Source organism: Euprymna scolopes, chromosome 11 (genome assembly GCF_053919585.1).
Source record: "Euprymna scolopes isolate OS-2025 chromosome 11, ASM5391958v1, whole genome shotgun sequence".
Classification (NCBI taxonomy): Eukaryota; Metazoa; Mollusca; class Cephalopoda; order Sepiida; family Sepiolidae; genus Euprymna; species Euprymna scolopes.
In genome coordinates this window covers 107,843,941-107,864,776 of record NC_136492.1, presented here as the reverse complement: position 1 = coordinate 107,864,776, position 20,836 = coordinate 107,843,941, and the positions used below count along the sequence as shown (strand labels likewise).

The 20,836-nt window shown below is 32.5% G+C and overlaps 1 protein-coding gene and 1 pseudogene across 1 annotated transcript in view; both read right to left on the bottom strand.

The window, feature by feature from the left end:
• The window catches only part of LOC145288051 (uncharacterized), a 68,799-nt gene that overhangs the window by 10,114 nt on the left and 37,849 nt on the right, over positions 1–20,836 (bottom strand). Inside the window, exons 3-4 of the mRNA XM_080136082.1 lie at positions 3,853–4,034; positions 9–143 (exon numbers count right to left, since the gene is read on the bottom strand). Coding sequence (XP_079992208.1) covers positions 9–143; positions 3,853–4,034 — 317 coding nt within the window. The remainder of the gene's footprint in view (positions 1–8; positions 144–3,852; positions 4,035–20,836) is intronic.
• LOC145288376 (U2 spliceosomal RNA) lies at positions 7,268–7,405 on the bottom strand (annotated as a pseudogene).

Sequence of the window (20,836 nt, the reverse complement as noted above, 5' to 3'; positions counted from 1 at the left end):
GGTCTTACCTGGCAATTCCTTAACGTATGCCCAGGCAGCTTTTTCAGCCAGGGTCTTGCATTTTCCATAGGGATCAAGTTTGGTAGGATCAGACCAATCTTCTTCAGTATAAACTTTATTGTCGCTTCCAGCATCGGAATGACCTAAAAGAGAAAGAAATTAGCAACTTGAATATTTCACATTTGAACATTATTATTATTTACTAAAATTATAACAGCGCCGCTGATCCTGGGAGCAGCAGCAGTTGCATAATGATATGCAAATGACCAAGCCGGTTGCATAATATGACGTCATAGCATAGATAAAAGGAGACACCTGGATGAAGAAGCAGTGCTGTTCGAGGAAGTGGCGTTCGACACGTCATCAAAAAGCACGTGTTCGAGAGACGCGGGTGACGGTACAGCAGGGATGAAAGTCACACATGGCCGGAGAATCAGAAATTAACTGTTTAGAAGAAATGCGTTGTTGGAAATACCAGATATAAAGGCTTTCATTAAAATAAGAAAAAGTGCGTTCCGTGCGACCGAGTCTACAACACGTTCAGTCTATTAAAATGTAACTACACCGTTAGAATAGTTTACCACATTACACAACGTTGCTAATTAAATTTGGTTAATAACCAACTGATAAACTAATTATGACTAATTAAGAACCAACGTATAAACTTATTATAACTAGTTAACAACTAACGGATAAACTAATAACACTTAGTTAACAACGTATAAACACATTACAAATAGCTAACAAACAACAGATAAACAAATTATTTACATACTAATGCCTTTGACAAGGTCTAGCATGAAAGCTTTACTCAGGAAAATTTGTACGACATTACTGGACGAATATATAATATGATCAGACCCTTCTCATATTAAAGAAAGATCCACGTCGTTCTTAATTTCTGTACACGCAAACAATATCATATTAATGTGGTTGTGTGTCAGGGGTAGATACTTGAACGTTTCTTATTCATGATGCAATCACATCTGAGATGAGTATATTTTCTGATGATACGATGCTCTATTGTAGACTTGCATGTAATCCAAACACATACATATTCAAGGTAATGGCCGAATCCTTAAAACATACTTCCAGTTTGTAGTAAAATGGAGGCTACATTTTATGTTACAAAAACAAATCTCATCTCTTTTAACAATAATAAGAAACCTTTTCCAATCATCGATTGCCATGACTTATATAGCATCCTCTCGGGAGTCTAACATTCAAATTCTGTCGTGTAACATTCACTGGTAACATGAAATTGAGCAAATACATAGAAGATAGTGCCAAGTCTTCTGCAAAGAAGGTGGGCAACCTATACTTGGACAGTAAACGTCTCACACCTGCTAGTATCATATATCTCCATAAAGCCACCATTCGCGTGGAGTATTGCTGAGTAGGGCGTCCCCTATAAATCTGGCCACTCATCACAGTAATCCAGTCGCCATATGCCTTGTTTGATATGATTAAAAGTTTTAAATTATACAATATTAACAATTAAACAACTAATTTAAACTATTTCATTAAACTATTTCATTAAAAACTTCTTTCTTAGAACTGCACGCCTGTGGAACTCTGTTCCGTCTGCCTGCTTCCCACCTGACTACAACTTGGATGTCTTCAAGTCCAAGGTTAACAAATTCCTAATGAACCGCCCCCTTAAGTAAACACTTCATCAAATCTCCACACTAACGTACTGTACTTGCAATAACCCTTATCCTTGAGTGGCTTCCGGGCCTTGATAAGTGATGACCACCGTGTAAAAAAAAAAAAATTTCAAAACGTTTTTTTATAAGAAAATAAAATCGGTTCATTCAATTCTCTTTCCGGTTTAAAACAATAAAATTTGGTATTATAATAATTTTTACTGGACAACAATAAATAGAGAATTAGATTGATGATGATGATGATGATGATGACATGCACTTGACAGTCCAATTAATGCCCCTAAAATATTTACAGAAAAACTCAATTTATTTGGTAATTTTCTTTAGCAATATTTATGTTTTCGCCATCAAAATTTATCAAGCCCCGACTCCAAAATGCAAGAAAGTTTATTCCCTGATCTTTGCTTGAAAATCTAATTCTATAATTTCTCGTCAATCATATTAATAAGATATGTTCATGTACAAAAATAATGAAGAATTTGAATAAAAAGAAATTTGATTTTTTATCCAATTTTACTTGATGATGATGATGATGATGATGATGATGATGATGATGATGATGATTATTTTAAAAGAATCACCATCGATATAATCATTCTAATAACAAAAAATTAATGCAGGTTAAGCTAAGAAAATTGGGAAGGAATCATTTCGATGTTTTTCTAAGTAATGGTAAAAATAAAAAAGTCATATTACATTTTTTTTTTCAAATTCTTATTGATTTTAGTTCTAAAATGGTCAGTTCATCAATTTATTACCAAGTAAATTCTTTAGCAACCTCAGTTATTTAATTATCAGGAACAGTAAAACGTGACTAGATTATTGAGGATTAAAAGTTTATTCCAATTCTCAAACGTGAAAGATTTCTTTATAGAAAATTCCAGATTTTTGTTATATCAATTTATCAAAAATTTCGTTTCGATTCTGTAAGCGTACCAATGCAAGTGATAAATGTTACTAATGTAAAAGTTGCTCGCGTTATTTTTTTCGAATCTCAAACACATTTTGTATCAATTAAAACTGAATGAAATAATCGCCATTGGAGCGTAAAATACGATTACAACAATACCTTGAGATACGAATGCACTAAGATACTTTTTTTTTAATATGACGATACGTTGTATCTTGGGGCGTAAATATAATTTACGCCCCAAGATACAACGATTTTTTATACGATTTCAAAAATCGCACTACACCATTCGTTCGGCTACCCGAGTCAATTAGAACGCTCACTCGACACACGGGGTTACCAGAACTTCTCTCTTCCATTGTGTTTGTTGTCGTCGTATAGAAAACGTTGTGTTGTGTATTTAAGATTCTCGTGTGTTTTTCTTTATTTTATTAACATTTATTATTTTTATTCATCCGTTCTGTTACATTAAGACTTAAATATTAAGCATGTAGTATGTTAATTCAACGTTTTAATTGCGCATAATCTTCCCCCTTTTTAGTTACCATATCATGTACGTGTATATGTGTGTGCGCACGGTAGCCTTGCTTCTCTCCTCTCCTTCTCCTCGCATGCATCCCATACGCTAGCACTCGCCACCTAGGCGAGTACAGCTCTATTTTTTATTGTTTTTATTAACATTTATTATTATATATTAATTTCCATGTTATTACTGTAGTATTTATTTTTCTTTGGTGATTGTTGAGTGTAGTTTAAGCATAATTTGAGCCCGAATTGAGCATAATGTTAGCTTGTTTCAGGTAATTTTTTTATTTACGCTTAGAACGGATTAATTCTGTTTATTTTAATTCAAATGGGAATAATTACTTTAAGATACGATTTTTTCGAGAGATGTCCGCGGTCATGGAACGAATTAAATTCATATCTGAGGATATTTCTGTACTTGATTAAATAATTCGGCTTGATTGTAAAAATGCTTAAATATTTGCTTATGCTAATAAAACCGAATAAAACTAAAAATAAAGTTAACTTCTGGAACTTGAATGCACCATATAATCTTATGGTTTAAGGTTTTATAACAACCATTTTTATATCATGTTCAAACTGTACACGTTTTGTATACAAATAAGTTTTAGACTGATTGTTTTTGGTCTAGAATGGAAAATAGATTACTGCATGGATTCAGTTTTTATATTCTGTATGTATAAGATGAATAAAAACATATATGAAAAATAATAATAAGAGGAATTGAATCCGGATAAAAACTGAACTTACTCAAGATTGCTGCAGTTGAACTAGTCATGAGAACTCTTTTGACTGTTTTAGCTGCTACGCACGCCTTCAAAACAGCCAACGTCTCATCCACAGCGGGTTGAACGAGTTCATTATCATCTTTGGAATTGTTCTTTGGAAACGGACTGATCACATGGATCACATATTGAGCATCTTTGATCGGCCTGAAATATAAAATATTAACATGAAAATAACAGAATAGTTAATTTCATTTCAAACACAACAAAAATTATAATTACTTTTTCAATGTAAATACTTTTAAGAAATATCAGATTAGGTTGATTGGTTGTTGTTGCTTGTTTTTAGTTAGTGGTTGGTAAGTTGTTGTTATTTATTTGGTTTTTTTAGTTGTTAGTTGGTTCTTAGTACTTTGTTGGTGGTTAATTCATGAGTGTTAGTTGGTTGTTGTTTGTTGGTGGTGATTGATTGATTGATTGTTGTTTGGTGGTTGTTGGTATGTTGGCTGATTGGATAATATTAAGTTTTATATCAACCGTTTTTATATCATTTTCAAACCGTACACGTTTTGTATGCAAATAAATTTTAGACAACAAATTATAATCTAAAAAAAAAAAACTAAATAATATATATATATATATATATATATACAAAAAATTTTTATAAAAAAGGAACAAAAAATATGCTAATTACCTAAAACATGCCATACATAAACCCCCTCTTTACATTTGCTCCGAGGTTCCACACAGCCATCCAATTTCCGCTCCATCATCTAGCATGCTTTGAATCGGTCTGTCACGTCTACCATTTGAAAAGGGAATTTTTTTCCCGAAATTATTATGGATATTGTCGCGGACATAACAAGTGAGACATTCGTATTTAATACAACTGAATAAATATATGTATATATAGACATAAATGTATGTACTTATTGATTTGTAAAGGCCACTTGTTTTCGTCTTCTTCCAACAACACCGACTATATCTCATTCCTCGCATTGGGATAGCCTTCTAATTCTCTACTACATACTTATCCCACACAATGCTTCAAGCAAACTACATATCAATTCTCTCTCTACCTCTCTCTCTATATATGTATATGTTGTTTGTTTGCTTGTTTGTTTTTGTAAACGGTACTTATTGAAATTAATTCAATTATTTATATGGAAGCGCATTTTTACCTAAATGCAAGTTGGGAATAATTTTCCCTTTGACCAGTTTGGTACTCCCAAATAGGGAGCAGCATATGTATTATTTTTTAAATATAATTATCCACTGACACGTGTTTCTACGACTCATCAGAGTGGCTGAATCTAGCGAGATTCGAAATCGGCACCCCGTGATAAGAAGTCTAAGCCTCTCCCACTGAGCTATCTCGCAGGACTACTAGTTTATCGCATTTTTACGAAGATGTTGTTTGTTCGTTTGTTTGTTTGTTTGTTTGTTTGTTTTTCTTAGCGATACTTATTGAAATGAATTCAATTATTTATATGGAAGCGCATTTTTACCTAAATGCAAGTTGGGAATAATTTTCCCTTTGACCAATTTGGTATATATATATATACATATATATATATATATATATATATATATATATATATATATTTTATTTATTATTTTATTATATATATATATATATATATATATATATATATATATACATATATAAATTACTTGTATATAATAGCTCCTAATAAACCTATAGAAGGTGTGACACGTTCAACCAGTTGAAGAAAGGTGGATATTGGAGTGGTGCGTTAGCATAGAAACAAACACCTTGCACAAGATCGTCCAAGGCAGTTTGGTTTCATGCCCCAGAAAAAATTCTATTTAAAATATGATGTAGAGTGAAAGTGGACCTGAAAATAATAATAGTTAAAACATGACCTCACCCTCCACGAGGCCACAAATTAGAGACTCATTACTAGTATACTGTAAGATCATTTCCAGGTTATTAGTAAATATCAATGAATATTTATGAAATAATTCTATAATCATACGAAATATGAAAACCAAGTCTATGAATTCCGAAAGTGTTTTTAATTAGAAAACTGAACGAGCAATTGTGTCCAAAGTACGATTGGGTTATCACAGCTGAAAAGTTCGATGACTTGTGTGGGGCAACCACCATCCACCACCGCTTCCCAAAAGAAATTGAACGAAATCATAGAACATTTGTTTACACTGTGTATTTAATAAATCTCCCATCTTAAGTCGTTTGCTCTACAACTCTCGTATCAATAACAAAGATGTCTTATTGTAACATTATACACGTTTACACACGCCGGTCCCAACACGTTGTAGCAGCGTACGTCGCAAGGAACATAAGTAATAACTCGACTTCCTTATTTGTAACAGCGACATTTATTCCCTCATTCTCCCAACACACATGACTTATCGTTACGGCAGTGACGTCAGCCACAAAATGACATGCCTCATAATCATATTCCCAGCCGACTTGACGAAAATAGAAGGCAAGATAGCTGACACTATCATTTCAAGTACACAGCGCAATATATATATATATATATATATATATATATATATATATAGTCATCCACATACAGTACTGTTTCGCTGTTTCACAGCTCATCAGTGCGGCTAGACAGGCAACTACCTCAAGCCAGGATTGAAACCCGACCGTTTGTACGGTGGTCAAGGCTCCTAACCATTACGCTATAGGCGGCTGCTTGAACGAGTAGTGAGTTTAACGATGTTTTGATATCGTCCGAAATACCTCCGCTCGATTTGTTTACACAAAGAGCGTCGCTTATATGCTAATGGTAATTCGTGTTTCACTTCTCAATATGCTCAACTCAAGGTGAGGAGCAGTGTAGTCATCCACATACAGTACTGTTTCGCTGTTTCACAGCTCATCAGTGCGGCTAGACAGGCAACTACCTCAAGCCAGGATTGAAACCCGACCGTTTGTACGGCAGTCAAGGCTCCTAACCATTACGCTATAGGCGGCTGCTTGAACGAGTAGTGAGTTTAACGATGTTTTGATATCGTCCGAAATACCTCCGCTCGATTTGTTTACACAAAGAGCGTCGCTTATATGCTAATGGTATATATTAAAGTTTCTTTTTGAAATATCATTAATTACAAGGTATACCGTTTTCGTTTAACGGGTCTAAATTGCTATTTTAACAAGGCCGATAGCCATTAGTCGCGTGCTCTCGTGTAATGAATGAATGTGTGAATGTAGGATTGACATGAAATTCATAAGATAAACTAAAATGACCGAAAAATGGGCTGAAATGACTTAAATAAATAAATAAATAAAAAGTAAATGACTTAGAATGACTTTAATGAACTTAAGGATGAATTAAATGACCTTAAGAATGACTTGAATGCTTAAAAAATAACTGGAATCGTTCAAAAACAACTTGAATGATCTGGAGAATTACTTGAATGGCTTTGAGACTGACTGGTTGTTAAGTGGGTGATCATTTTACATTAAATTAATACAGAAAAGTGATCCCCCACTATATATCACAAAGTTACAAACATAAGTACATCATGTAGTAAGAACAGATACTACACTTGGATCTTGGCCAAAAGGCCAAGAAAAGGGTATTTATTTGCTCCCCCACCGAGCAAATTAGGCACAAGGCCGATTTTTAATGTGAGGAGTGAAGGGGAAATGAGGACTAACTCCCCGGGGAGTATGGGAGCTGGATAGTGACAATTGGTATGAAGGGTTACCCCCTACATTGACCAAGGTCTTATCTGTGTGGTTGTATTTATTTGCTCCCCCACCGGGCAAATTCGGCACAAGGCCGATTTTTAATGTGAGGAGTGAAGGGGAAATGGGGACCAGCTCACCGGGGACTAGGGGAACTGGATAGTGACAATTGGTATGAAGGGTTGCCCCTACATTGACCAAGGTCTTATACGTGGGGTTGCCCCCACATATGGTCTTTGCTTGCAGTATCTGCCGGAACAGATACTACACTTTGATCTTGGCCAAAAGGCAAAGAAAAGCGATATTTATTTGCTCCCCCACCGAGCAAATTAGGCACAAAGCTGATTTTTAAAGTGAGGAGTGAAGGGGAAATAGGGGACCAACTCCCCGGGGAGTAGGGGAGCTGGATAGTGACAATTGGTATGAAGGGTTGCCCCTACATTGACCAAGGTCTTATATGTGGGGTCGGCCCCACATATGGTCTTTGCTTGCAGTATGTATTTATTTGCTTCCCCACTGAGCAAATTAGGCACAAGGCCGTTTTTTAATGTGGAGAGAGAGGGAGGGGGAGGGAAAAGGGAACCCGCTCTCGATGGGTGGGAAATGGGCGCTGGATAGTGACAATTGGTATGGAGGGTTGCCCCTACATTGACCAAAGTCTGATATATGGAGTTACCGCCACATATGGTCTTTGCTTGCAGTATCTGCCGGAACAGATACTACACTTTGATCTTTATATTTAATTTATTTCGTTTAAAGAAAAAATTACAATTAAAAAAATTCCAATATAAAATTAAAAAATTAAAAAAAGTAAAATCTCCAAAAGACAAAAGAAATTTAAGCACAAGGCCCTATAAGATCTGGGGAGGGAAGTGTTGCAGGATTTTTGTAACTAAAGTAAAAATTGGAGTCTTTGGCGACTTTACTCTTGACTGGCAACATTTACCACAATACCTCATTCACTCTGTGGACTCTAAACTAACTAATGAAAACCCCAGCGTTTTTGCAAGAAGGATATATATACAATTTCTGTGTGTGTGTGCATTTTTTTTTAAAATAAAATATGTATGTGTGTGTGTGTGTGTGTGTGTGAAAAGAGTTCAATTCATTGGAAAATAAAAAAAGAAAAGCTTAAAAAGCCAAGAACAGCATCTATTAAGAACAGACCTTTGATCTTAACCAAAAAGGCCAAGCACAAAAGTGTTACGGACAGACCGACCGACCGACCGACCGACCGACTGACAGACCGACGGAGTGACTTATTAAGTCGCTTGCACGCGACTAAAAACCAGTCACCGTTAATATATATATATATATATACTAGCATGGGTGCCCGGCGTTGCCCGGGTGTTTAGAGGTGTATGCTGAGCAAAAGAAAAGGGGGTAATTTTTTAAACTTTGACCCCTATTATGACCCCTGAAAATTTATTGTTTTGGGCTCAAATCAAGTTATTAAGTTAGATCCATGTCCACGGAAGCTATATCTAAAATTTCAAGTATGTAGACCCAAAATTGTCGGAGAAGTTTGGTAGAGTTCTCAAAGCTCAAATCGTTGAACTTTGACCCCTTAATCGCCAAATTTCTGGCTAAAAACCAATCACATAGATTTTTCCAAATCTCAGTACCCTGTATATCAAATTTCGAGTCTGTAGACTAAAAATTGACAAAGTTATTTTGTAGGGAAATGTACACAGACACACACACACACACTTTCACTTTTATAGATATATAGATTTAAAATTTGAGTCTGACAGAATGACAAAATTATATTGCAAACCGATATATTAAACAAACGAACTTCAAAGAGACAAATGAACACATAAGTAAAAACAATTTGTATTAGAAAACATTTATTATTCCACGTCTTTTTTTACAGACCTGACGACTGAGGTTCGCTCTTAATAAAAATTGTTTTTTATAGTCTTAATTTTGACTTCCTTTTTCATAAAAAACTAAAAAAAAATCAAGAAAGAAAAGAAATTTAATTTTATTTTTTCATTAATTTCTTTCTGTGCAAAGCAATTCTTTCAAACTTACTCTGTTTCCAAAATGTTTTTATTTTATTCCCCTCCCCCTTCATTCATTTTCCTCCGCATCCTGGCAAGTATTAAAATAAACCATTTATAATATTTATTCATGGATTTATTTACTTATCATTTCTTTTGTATCGGTAAATGAATTCCATTTAAAAAAAAAAACTGTAAAAGTCACGTTAAAGGTGATTAAGTTGGAAAGTAAGTAAAAATTTACCCTTTTTACTTTTATACGATTTCTGATCACTTTGAAAAATATGTGTGTGTGTTTTAAAAATGTTTTTTAACTGCTATAATCTCATTTATATATATATATATATAACAACGTGAGTATTCATATCGTGGGTTTGTATTACTGTACACATAGATTCGAAAAAATAGTCAAAAACAAATATATAAATAAATGTTATCAAAGGCAAGATAAGTTACTTTTCTACCTAACTGGATATATTTTTTGTGTTTTTATTCAATGTAATATATTTATTCAGCTCGAAAAACATACAGTGTTTACCGATGTATTGGAAAATTCAAGATGGCGTCTCACACCCTCTTTAACACCGTAAGTTTGGGAAAAGGTGTTATAAATAAAAAACTATACAAAATACTATTAAAAACCCGCCGAATATATGTCAACCTATGTCACGGTAACATATATTGAGCGAGTTTTTAACAGTATTTTAACAGGGCACATCGTAAAAACTGACCCATTAATTTTCCTGAAGTAAAAACTATATAGTTTTTAAACTTTTAAAACTGTACATTATAAAAAGAAAACTGTTCGAGTGATTTTTTTTTTTTTACATGGGTGTCACCACTTATCAAGGCCCAGAGGCCACTCAAGGATAAGGGTTAATAGGTATACATTAGTCATTGTGATTTTAGCATAGTAAACAGTGGGAATTTTGTAACTTGGATTACTTGAAAAAGAAAACTGTTCGAATGATTGAAAATGAAAACAAAATAACAATGTAAATATATTGATAAGAAAAAAACAAAAACAAACGAAGTTTCCGTTTCAGGAACCCGAGTTTAATTTTATGTCGTAATCATTCAACTCGTTAGCGGTTTTATTCAGCGATTAGGGATAACCATACGACATATCTAATTACCAAAGCGATTTTTTTTAAATTTTTTTTTTAATTAAAACTAAACCTGTTTAGTTTTAATGAACCAATTTTTTTTTAAAGCCAACACTTTAGTTATTTTGAGAGCGTGCAACTGCACCCGAAAGGTTGATTAGGAAACTCCAAATCCTTTTATGACTCGAAAAAAAAAAGGGCTTTTTATCGGCTTAAATGATAAACTAATGTTAAATATTAGTATTTAATATAATGAGATATCAATCTACACAATTTGCCATCGATTCTGAAATAAAATGAAATCCTGACATTGTGATCATTTTTGCAGGTGTTATGTGCCAAATATTGAAATAAGAATGTTTAAATTCAATTATTGTAATTTAAGTCTTTAATTTTAAAGTCGATTTTATTTATAAAATATCTTTTTAGAAATCAATCTCAAAAACAATCTGAACAATAAATCTCTTTTGTTATGGCTAAGTTTTTGTCAAGGGTAGAAATTATAATAGACAAGTATTCATCCATGATGACATTTTACCGATTTCCTGGTTTACAGGTATTCTTGCTAAATTTCTTCGAAAGAATTGACATAAACAATACTTCAACTAAATACGTATATTTCATGCAATAATGACTTTTGTTTCTTCTGACTTTTCCTAAACTAAACATAAAACATCGGTTAGGGTTAGTTTAACATTTTGTAAAAGTACCTTCCGTTTTTTTTTTTTGTTTTTTTTTGTACTTCTGCAGAGAAGGTAAAAAACCGATAAAAACTGGATATATTTTTCGTGTTTTTATTCAATTTAACATGTTTATTCAGCTCGAAAAGAATACAGTGTTTACCGATGTCTTGGAAAATTCAAGATGGCGTCTCACACATTCTTTAACACCGTAAGTTTGGGAAAAGGTGTTATAAATAAAAAACTATACAAAATACTATTAAAAACCCGCCGAATATATGTCAACCTATGTCACGGTAACATATATTGAGCGAGTTTTTAACAGTATCTTAACCGGTTTTTTATTTATTACACCTTTTTCCAAACCTACCGTGTTAAAGAGAGAATCGGCCGCCATCTTGAATTTTCCAATACATCGGTAAACACTGTATGCTTTTCGAGCTGAATAAACATGTTAAATTGAATAAAAACACGAAAAATATATCCAGTTTGGTAGAAAAGTAATTTATCTTGCCTTTGATAACATTTATTTGTTATATATTTGTTTTTTGGCAACTTATTCGAATCTATGTGTACAGTAATACAAACCCGAAATGAATTTAAGACCACGAGTGAAATGAGAAAATGAAGAAAATCACATTTACTGTGTGTGTTTACTGTTTATTTGGTTGCCATAACAACGTGACGGTAGTGAACGTGTGTGTGTGCGTGTGTGCGCGTTTCGTGTAGTTTAGTTTCGTATAATAGTTTCGTATTTTTTTTAATTTGTAAATAACAAGTTATTAAAAAATTAAACCCTTCCAAGATGGACAATAAATAAAGCCATAATATTTTATGGTAAAGGTAAGAGCGTAGAAATGATTGTTTTTTAGGAGATGTGATTATTGGATTAACCAATCAGAAATCGTCTGTGGCACACACATCTCTGTTTTTATAGATATATATAGGTCGAGGTAATTAGTTAAAGAGATTTAATATAATGTGATATATAGATAGATAGATTAAATGTTAAATAGATTTTGTAAATAGTACAGTTGAAATGATTAGAATATTTCCAATATGTAATAAGGTCGAGGTAATTAGTTAAAGAGATTTAATATAATGTGATATGCAAATGAGCATAAGTCATTCGATATGGGGGTGGTTTGTAGAATAGTATATAAAGAAATTAGGCAAAGATTCTTATGTCTCCTATAACAGAAACATCCTAAAATGGGTTCTAATGTTTCTCTACCAGGAGAGATCTTCCCTCTTACCTCCTTTATATTTCGTTGATGATGGAGAGCTGTACACACAGACAGAAACACACGAACCCTATTACTTTATAAATATATATATATATATATATATATATATATATATATATATATATATATATATATATAGGTGTGTGTTTCACTTTCAGACGTGCTTGATGGATCCTACCGTTTAAAATTTTATTCTTACTCTGTATTACACGGAGCTCTTTTATCCAATATTTTCTACAGAAATTAATCTATCCTTCACGAATCCAACGGATTATACATAATCTTGGAAGTTTTCCAGCTTTTAAAACTATACGAAAAATAAAACTTTAAGCCCCAAGTCTTTCGTTGGAAAACATTTTCTATATGAGTCTCTTAAAATTACTTAAAATTAGTTTTATTCGAAGAATTTCTGGTGGTTTTAATATTATCGTAGAGATCATCAGGTAATTACAATGAAAAACGGTTTTAGTGGGTTATATATGACTCATACTAAGTTTTAAGCTATACAGAAGTTTCCGTTAGGATTCGTCACGCGAAAAATTCTGTGTAAATTAATTACCTTTTATATATTCAAAACTTACTACATTAATATTTGCGTATTGAGCACTGTCAAAGTCAATACTGAAAATAGATGATAATAAATTTATAGATACATAAAATAATATATATTATTTTATATATATATATATATATATATATATATATATATATATATATATATATATATATATATATATATATATATATATATATATATATATATATATATATATACAAGAAAAAGTACCCTTCGCTGACTGGGTTTAAAAACAGCCTACGGAAAATGGACTCTGATTTATGAAAGTATGATAGGTTATGAAAAGGAAGGGTTGTAAAGAGATAGCTTCGAATTTGGGGTATCCAAACCAAATCAAAATATGATGCAAGTAAAAATAAAATAGATAAACCCCATAATTTATTATACCATACCTGTTCACACTGAAACACTTATCACAATATTCTATGGATCTTGTTAAACTTTGTGGCATATTTCCATTCTATGGAGGTCAGGCGCGAACGAACACCCCATAATTTTATTATACTAAATTTCTTCAAACTGAAACATAATTATCAACGTATATAGATATGAAAAGTCTTTATTAAAGATAGATATAAAAAGTATTTATTAAAATTTGTGCCTATTTCCATTCTATGGAGGCCAGGCGCGAACGCAGACTCCACAATTCTATTATTCCATCCCTATTAAAGTTAAAACATACTTATCAAAGTATTATTAGGTACATCTATATTAAAAACACTTGTAAACTTTTTTTTTCAATTTTAAAATTTATTTCCATACTTTGTGCGTCAGGCGCGTACGCATACCCCACAATTTTAATGAATTATCATTATGCCAGATCAAACATACCCATTTCTGTGTCTCGATACATATTTTATCATTATATGTGATCAGTTTTTTATAATAGTCAACCATATAGGAACCTATTCGTGACCAGACACACACACAGACGTTCAGCTATATATATATATATATATATATATATATATATATATATATATATATATATATATATATATATATATATAAAAGTAAGGATACACGACGTTGCCAAGGATTGAATGATGAAAAACGAATGTTTTACACTTCCATATTTTTATTCACATCGAAGTCGGTGAAATCGACCATTTTTCAATCAAATCCATTGATTGCCTATCTGGTTGGGGACCCATCGCGGCGCACCAGGAGAAAGCTTCACATTCCTCCTCGCAGCAACTTAATCCACAATACATTGCATTCTACATTGAATGGGAATGAACACACACACACACACACACACACACACACACACACACACACACACACACACACACACACACACACACACACACACACACACACACACACACACACAAAGTTCCTTATATATATATATATATATATTCTGTGGAAATATTCTTTATTTACTTATATATCCTTTTTATATATACCAATCCTTATTTAATTACAGAGCATATGATGGATGAATGACAAAAGTCTATATTCCAAATTTCATAATGTTGGCTAATTACAATTCATCCCTTATATATATATATATATATATATATATATATATATATATATATATATATATATATATATATATATATACTAGCAGGTGGTCCGATCGATAAAAGCGCTTAAATATTATATTTTATTATATTTTGATTAATGAAAATTTCGTATTTATTATTATATTATATTGAATGCAATATATAGTAATGGTTTAAAAAGTTTATAAAAAAATGAGTTGTGCACACCCACAGAAAATCGAAACCAAAATGTTTAGCTTACGATTTACATTTTCCTTTATCGTTAATGCCTGATCTATGAAGACAGGTTTAAAATTAAAATATGAACTAATAGCTATCATGTTACCCATGCATATATGTAATGCCATCGTTCAAATTCACATGGCAAATTCCATTTTTTTAAATTTTCACACGTTTGCACCGATTCTCCCCCCCCCCCCCGGCTAAAATCCAACTGTACAATTCCGCATGGGTTTGAATACCCTATATATTAAGTTTCATGTTTGTAGACCAAAAACTAACAGAGGACATTGGTAAGCAAATTATTTTCTACAAATATATATACGCATACATAAATATATATAGAAAGAGGTTGGTGTTTACTATAAGTTTTTTACGCAAATATTACGCAAGTATAAATCATACAGAATATCTGCATGAATATAATTACACATAATAGTTAACTAAAGATAATCATCCTATAAGAAAATCGAAAAAACTAATAAGGAATTAACCAAATTGAATGTTTAAAATAATATGCACATTAGCTAGATCTTTTACAGATGAATGCAATTCCACGGCCCATATATATATATATATATATATATATATATATATATATATATATATAACAAAGCTGTATATCTTTTTAAATGAATAGCAAAAACGGTTTTAATATGCATATCAATGCACACACACACACACACAATTATAGGGATATATATATATATATATATATATATGTGTGTATGTATATATACATATATATATATATGTGTATATATATATATATATATATAAATTTGCTTGTATTATCAGTGTAATATCGTAAAGTAATTAACGAAACTCCTTTTCACTAACACCGCAATGTACACTGACAAATCTCAGCGTGAGCATTATATCTCAGCTCTCAAAAATATCGTTGCCTGTCTTTCTCAATACTTCTTTCTTAAAATAATTGTTTCCCTTATATATGCATATGAACGCCACCTATAAACAAATATTAATATAAGCACAAGTTCTTTTTTCACTAAAACTCGAATGCCGAACATACGAAAAAGTGCACACGCTTCAAATCTGGCCTCAATCATAGTAACCCATCACGTCTCAGTCGCAATATTTCTTTTTTAGGATAATAATAATAATAATAATAATAATAATAATAATAATAATCTTGTCAATTCGTAGACTTCGCTGTTCCAGCTGACCACAGGGTGAATATCAAAGAAAAGGAGAAACGGAGCAAATACACAGAGCTAGCCAAAGAGCTAAAAGAGATATGGATGATTAAGAAAATCAAAATAATACCTATGATAATAGGAGCACTAGGAACAATCCTGAAAAATTTTGAAAAAAAAATGTGAGAAATTGGAATCAGAGGAATGACTGCAAAAATACAACAAACAACAATAATGAAAACAGTTGAAATATTAAGGAAAACCCTTGAATGTGGAAACTAACATACACGAACCACAAGCGCAGACCAGACAAACTGCTACAAAGACAAAACATGAAGCGCTACATGGAACCAAGAACAGTGAAGATGCATACCTATAAGTTCTTTAACCCCACCCCCATTCCGCCATTACTACATCACTGCCCCCTCCCCAAAAAGAGAGACCGCATAGCCGAGTAGTCAAGGGGGAAGGAAAGACCGAAGAGTGAGCATTCCACCGTATAAGTGCGAAGAGAACTGGGACTTTGGGGAAGCTTATTGTCACTCAAATTCCAGTAAAATCAATGGCAAACAGCTGTTGCGATAATGCAAATTTATTTGCAAATGTTATCGAAAGAGGTGAAGAGTACTGGAAAATCTGGAGAGACTTGTTGTCACTCAGTTTCCAGGGAACACCACAGGCTGCATTCAACGAGATCTTTGATGACATGTGTGAAAGCTCCTTGAGAGCCAATAATAATAATAATAATAATAATAATAATAATAATAATAATAATAATAATATAATGATGATAACAACAACAACAACAACAATAATAACAATAATAATAATAATAATAATAATAATAATAATAATAATAATAAAACGAATGAAATAGGTGAAACTTTTGAAAAGCTCAAATGGCAAAAATGTGCAAATGGATAATTATCTTTATGTTCTTATCCGTTGCATTTAATGTTTCTTTATATTTTAAACCACAATCAGTTCACGTTTCAATTTCTTACATGACACAACAGAAAACATTACTCAAACCTTTTTAAAGGGATTTCTAACGTTAAAACCTTTTCTCACATAAGGATAAGATTAAGCATCAAGTTATGCATCACATCACGTGGTTCATCAGTTTAAACTAAACTCAGAGGATTGAGCACCGATAAGTTAAAGATTACAAAGTCGAATTACCGCATATGTTGGATATAGATTTTATTCGGTCGTCGATTATTTTAAGGTCATTTTCCTTATTTACTTCCACCGATAAATTGAAATTGAGCCTATAATTAAGATCCGGCTCCCAAATAAAATATTAACTTGTACACAAATATTCATTTGTGCACCATATTCCACGTTTTTTTTTTCTAGCCTTTCTTTTGGATTTCGAAATCCCATTCAAGCCTTTTAACACGTTATTAATGAGTTATTATGTGGAATCCCTTTTGTCTTTTTGTAAATTGACGACGTACTGTTCGTTAGCAGTATCCCGGATAAGTATAAAAACGTAAAGTAAATATTTCAGCGTTTAGACTATTACAATCGTAAAATAATCGTATCGAAATTCAAATTCGGCGTCTGGGGTTTCATTGGACATCGTATCAACAAATATTATTCTGAAATAGAAGTAATAAAAATTTCCCTGCGCCAAATCCACTTAGACAATTCAATGCTGTACAGTTCATGCACGCACACACACACACGCAGAGAGAGAAAGAGAGAGAGAGAGAGAGAGAGAGAGAGAAAGAGAGAGAGACTTTCCCCTTAAGCAGAGCAATTTATATACACGTAATGTGCACAGTGCTCAACAGCCTATTGATATTATACATATACAGCAAATAAAAGCTCTGTGACTTTTCAGACATCAGCATAGAGTCCAATATGATATAGTATCGAACCCCTGAGAAAACCTATGAACATTTTAAATTCCAACTTAGCATACCATGGACTCGGGAATATCTTACTTGCAAAGACGTTCGCCATTTTGCGTGTGATGTTATCGTGAATAACGCACACGTGGATTAACGTTTCTAGATTTATTTCAAATGAAGTTCTCACAAATCATCGAAATAAACGTTTTCATATAAACGAATAACGCATAACTTTAGCCAATGGAAGTCTGAAAGTATTCGAATCATCAGAAATATCGACAATGATCCATCTGCACAGCTTATTTTTTGTCGACTAACGAATCAAATTCAACTGTTAGAGCTGTTAAAAAAATAAGAACTTTATTACATTATCATATCAATAAAAAATAAAGAAAAAAGGAAAGAGTTAAGAAACCTCTTTAGGCCAGAACATTCCGAAGTTAAATGCTTCTCATCAAAAGGCGCGAAAACATTTTTTCTTTCAATTTGATAGGTTTGTCTAATTATTGAAAATTTATTTTTTCAGATTAATTTATTACTCTTTATATATATATATATATATATATATATATATATATATATATATATATATATATATATATACGTGTGTGTGTATATATATATTAATATAAATTGTTTATGAAAGTTATGTTATAGCGAAGAAAGAAAATGAAAGATATATATATATATATATATATATTTATATTTATATATATACATGTATATATATATTATATTAATTATTTGAATAAAATAAAATACGCATCAAGTGCGCTTGAAATTCAAATCACAACGTAATATTAGGAAAATAAACAAATATTTTACTTGTTTGAAATTTATCACAAATATATTCAGAGGTAGACTCCATCTTCAGTGTGTTCTTTTGTTTCTTTTTTTCCTTTTCTTCTTCCTTGCCATGTTGTAAATTTGGAGAAAGAAGTCTGTATAGAGCCGCGTGTTGTATCTGGCAGTCGTAATTTTGAAATGTTTGAACTGTGCGCAGGTAACGCGAGAATAACGTCAAGAATGAAAGTTTCGACAATTTTAAAGACTCTATCGTCGTCAAAACTGGACCTACCAAGGCCAGGGACCACAGCACTTTCGCATATCCATGCATGTACACCCTTTACCTACATCAGAGAATCATACCGATATATTAACTATTATCGGCCGATTTACACGTCGGCATTAAGTTCATGCTATTAAAAACTTCAATTCTTATTAACATTTTGTATAAATCTAATCTTAATAATTAGGAACTGCCCACATAATAACAACTGCATGACAACTTCTGAAAACGGTCTCGTGGAATGGTTTCACCTCTAGTTATGAGCTTCATTTGCTGCTCAAAACTTACTAAACTGAGCGAAACGTTACCAGTATTTCTTTCTTACAGTTCAGTTTACCTTTAGAGAAGATTTAGAAAGTACTGCAGCAGAAATTGTTGCCGCATTACGATTACCAGAAAAACTTTTACGCGAAAGCAAACAAGCTTTACGGAAACGAAAAACTGTAAGTCGCATTTGAGACGATGTTAAAACTGTTTTGCACACCAACGCAAATTCATTCTCATAACATTTATTTACCCTCACATATGAATTCCCGCCAAAAAAATTCTATGTTCTATAGCACAGTAAAAACACAAAAATCATTGAAGCCATGTTACGATGGACCGTATAAAGTTTTCACATAAATAACGATTTTTTTTTTATAATAGAAAAATAATAAAATAAACTCGACCGTTATCAATCGTTTTAAACCGAAATAATAGAAGAATATAAATAATCATTATCCGAAACAATCAGTAGGAGAAAAATAAATACAATCTGAACTGTGCATACTTACACAATCAGCAGCAGAGACTCCTAAGGAGTTTGTGTTTGATATATGGAATCAACAACTTTCCTCTATAGATGAACGAAATATCTGGTTGCAAAGAGGATTGATACAATGATACACGATATTCTGTTACGTGATTCTGTTGCTGAGGTGTTTTTTCTGCCATTTGGTATTGGTTTGATTTGCTTATTTTCAGCACAGATACATTTTATAGACTGGCTTAAAAAAGGATCTCTTCCCTTCAGGAGAGAATGATAATGGCCGCCCAAGATCAGGTCTTGATCACCAATGCCTATAAAAAGATAAATGGTCTCAGCAATAACAACAAGTGAATGTTCTGCCACACAGAAGTAGAGAGTGTGAGCCACCCGTCATCCAATTGTAAAGTCCTGTTGGGATGGAGTGGCTATTACACAATGCGACGCAATCGAGTGTGTAAATATCTCCACTGGAAAATCTATAAAAACTTGAATATTAAATGTAGTAGCAAGTCTTGGGAATATGTTTACCAGAAAGAACAGTTGGTAATAAGTCATACACCATCTACTATGACTACGAAATTTGTACAGCTACATACCTGGAAAACGAAGCTATTAAGCCTGACATAGTGGAATCTTAAGATGTCTATTATTCCAGTCATTATAGGAACAACCGGGTTAATGAAAAAAAATCTCAAAAACTATCTGCCGAATATACCCGGTGAACCAAGTGCAAGAGAAATACAAACAATTGCATTTAAAGGGACGGTTAGAATCTTAATAAAGATCTCTCAGTTGGAGTAACTAAATTAATAGGAGAATGTAATGTTAGAATGCCCCATCCTCGGCAAAAACAAAGTGATAAGAAAATTAAAACAAAACAGAAAGAGAGAGAGAGAGAGAGAGGGAGAGAGAGAGGGGGGAGTTTCCCCTTAAGCTGTACGGTCCATATACACATTATGTGTACACCGCTCAACAGCCTGATGATATTGTACACAGGCAGCAAATAGAAGCTCCATGTTATTTCAGACATTAGCAGTGAGTCCATCATGAAATAGTATTGAACCCTTATAAAACCTATGAACATTTTACATTCTAACTTAACATACCATGAACTCAGGAATATCTTACTTGCAAAG